Genomic DNA, 3,124 nt, shown 5'->3' with positions numbered 1-3,124 from the left:
AACAAACCGAAAAGCAATCCAATTACGAAAAACGTCAAAAAACCGCCTAAAAGCACTAAATTTCCCACTCGTACGTATTAGGCCCTTAATTAGATTCAATAAAGCTCGCATCCTTCCCAAAAGGAAAACGCAAAAGCCCGCCGGTACCGGCCATGACGCATGCGGTCGCCCTGCGCGATCAACTCAATTCATCAACGAGACCGCGCGCAGCCTGATTGGCCAGCAGGACGCACCAAAACCCACACCATTGGTCGGAGGGAAAAGGACAGCAGGGGCGGCTCGAACCGTGCCATTGTTGGGCGTCGACCAATACCGTCGCGAGGCGGTCGCCGTCCTTTTAATCTTGGGTAAATGTTTTCACAGGATCAGTTCAAACGGCTCCGAAGCTAACTAAACACACACAGAGATACCGGCACCGCGTTTACGAGTGTTTGTTTCCTAAACTGATAAGTAAAGTGACATGTGGTGACAGGTTGTTGAGTTTGTAGAGGGTTGAGAACCATGCCGCGTCCAAGTAGGGATAGCTACGGCGACCAGAAGCCTCCGTACTCTTATATCTCTTTGACGGCGATGGCTATATGGAACAGCCCGGAAAAGATGCTGCCTCTTTCGGAAATCTACAAGTTCATCACGGACAGGTTCCCGTATTATCGGAAAAACACGCAAAGATGGCAGAATTCACTTAGGCACAACCTCTCCTTCAACGACTGTTTTATCAAAATTCCCAGACAGCCCGATAGGCCAGGAAAAGGGGCATATTGGGCTCTCCACCCCGCAGCTTTTGACATGTTCGTAAACGGAAGCTTGTTAAGACGGCGAAAACGCTTTAAACTGCTAAAAAGCGACAAGGAGATGCTTGAAAACGAACTGGCAGCCCTGACGAACATCAATCGGTTATTCTTCACGCCTCCGTCTAACCCGGCTGAAGTAATTAACCCAGCGGCATCACTGGCACCTGCTTTGGTGCCTCCAATTGAGCCTCCATCACCGACGCTGACGAAAGCTCCCACGGAGCAAACCACCTGCATCCGGCCGAAGAGATCTTTTACAATAGAATCATTAATATCGCCGGATAAGCCTACTCCAATTGTTCCAAATGCGACCCATCATATATTGCCTCACGTGCATCCTTGGGTGTTATCATCATGCTATGACTTAAGTGCTTACGCTGCTCCTATGTTAATGCAAGGAGCACCACCAGGACATTTTGACTACGGATTAGCCAATGGTAGCGACGAGGTCTTCAGGGTGTCACAGTTATAGTTTGGTACATTGGTATGAGTTCCACGAGTCGAATTTGATGATGAGTTATTTGAAAAACACTAAACTGAAGTGTGAAGTTAGAATTAAACGTACCTTTTCTCTAGACAGGCAAGTTAGGTATGTGCTTTGATCTCTTAAGAATTTTGGCGATTATACAAATGACATTTCTTCGTGTTGAATGACGTTTGAATAATGTAAAACAACGATATATTAATGTGCATTGCTTACGCTTTTACTGTGAATAGAGTATAAATGTGATTTATTTTATTTATCGGATTTGTTATCGGAATCACAAACCGGAAACAAGACAGAACATTGCATTTTTTTGTATTGCAAGTGTATTTCATCTAAAAAGAAAAGAAATGAATGCAAAGAGTTTTAGAAACAATAAATTCAAACACATATAACAGGATATTTTATATTTCTTAATTCTTCCAAAAAAAAACACTTATACAAAATATATATTGAAAAATAAGAAACAAAAGTAAACGCAAAATAAATGAAAGATGCAATTTTTATTGCATTGTAAATGTATTATATTAATCTGAAACTATATAACTGAAGAACTATGAAATTTATAGTTCGGCAAATGCACTTGTTAGTAGCAATATTTGTTTCTTAAAAGTTTTATTTGTTTCAATGAAGGATATTTATTTATAATAGATTTTAAATTATGAATAAAGCACTTGTTAAAGAATTTTAGCACGGATACATAAAGTTATACAAGTCCATCACAATACAACAAAACTCTTGATTTTAAACTGTGGACGCATATTTCACTAACCATGTAGGATTATTTCACCATATTTCCTAACATGGTTAGCCAAACATGCATCCAAAATTTAGTGTTTGATTTCGTAATATAGACTTGTATAATTTTCTGTGAAGTCTTTGTATACCAATTTATTGTTCAAAACTAAATTGTGTTCTATAGAATTTTTAATTTTTGCAATTAATATTGCCACAAAAAAAAAACTAAAACTGGTTTGCAGCCTATTAAAACTCAAATCCTAATAATATTCACTATTGTTTTTTGAATATAAATAGAAATTTTAGTTTTAAATTCGAAGACTTTTGTTTGTGGACTAAATTTTTCTTCTTTTTTTAGCTGATTTATTTTTTTTTGATTAATTTAAAAACTTAAGATACCAAAAACAAGTTAATTTAATATTCAACACGTCTCTTAAATTAAAAACCAAGCTTTCATGAATAATACTATAAATTAAACCGACAATAAATTTCGAATCTGAGAATAAAAAAAGCATTAAAATATATACCTAGGTATAAAAAACTGTTATAATTGGTCACTACCTATAATTTTTGGTTGAATAAAGCATCATCAAAAGCGGATTTAACGCTATATATGTCTATAGACATGTTTAATAGCTTTCTTTTCTACAGGGCCTTCAAATTAAAATAGCCGTTCTATAATTTAAAACACTTTATGTCTTTGCTCATTTAAATGTTTTAGAAAACCATTTTTCATCAGAATTTTTCAATAATAGGTACATTTTTTGGAACAAAGCTTTTGAGTTCTGATTGAAATATATGTATTATATTATTACAATATTGATGTTACGACTTAAAATTTCCTCTGTATATATAGTTTGGTATAGTTCCTGTGAACTCTTACAGAATATCTCAAAAAAAACAATAAACTGTTAAGAAATAATAATATATTAAAAATATTGAGTAATAATTTTGAGCTATTTTGTAACTATGTGTGTAAATAAAAACAAACAATAAAGTAGACTTAAACTAAATGTGATAATACTACTTAAGTTATAATTGAAATTTGTTATTTTGTTAAGTTACTGATTATTTAAACAATTATTTGTACAGGAAAAGTATAATACATAGA

General features: G+C 34.7%; 1 protein-coding gene across 1 annotated transcript; it reads left to right on the top strand.

Moving 5' to 3' along the window:
• Positions 1-364: 364 nt before the first annotated feature.
• Positions 365-2,286, top strand: LOC115875449 (fork head domain-containing protein FD4-like). Its single transcript, XM_030890910.1, has one exon. It carries the CDS (start codon positions 502-504, stop codon positions 1,261-1,263), a length of 762 nt encoding a protein of 253 aa, XP_030746770.1. The 5' UTR covers positions 365-501; the 3' UTR covers positions 1,264-2,286.
• The last annotated feature ends 838 nt before the right edge of the window (positions 2,287-3,124 follow it).

This window comes from Sitophilus oryzae, unplaced genomic scaffold (assembly GCF_002938485.1).
Source record: "Sitophilus oryzae breed Bouriz unplaced genomic scaffold, Soryzae_2.0 scaffold_1387_pilon_pilon, whole genome shotgun sequence".
Classification (NCBI taxonomy): Eukaryota; Metazoa; Arthropoda; class Insecta; order Coleoptera; family Curculionidae; genus Sitophilus; species Sitophilus oryzae.
Note: the sequence above shows the minus strand (reverse complement) of the source record. Positions and strands in the feature narration are given on the sequence as shown.

Excerpts from the sequence above, each read along its gene's own strand:
- LOC115875449 (XM_030890910.1), top strand. The coding sequence starts at position 502 with ATGCCGCGTCCAAGTAGGGATAGCTACGGCGACCAGAAGCCTCCGTAC.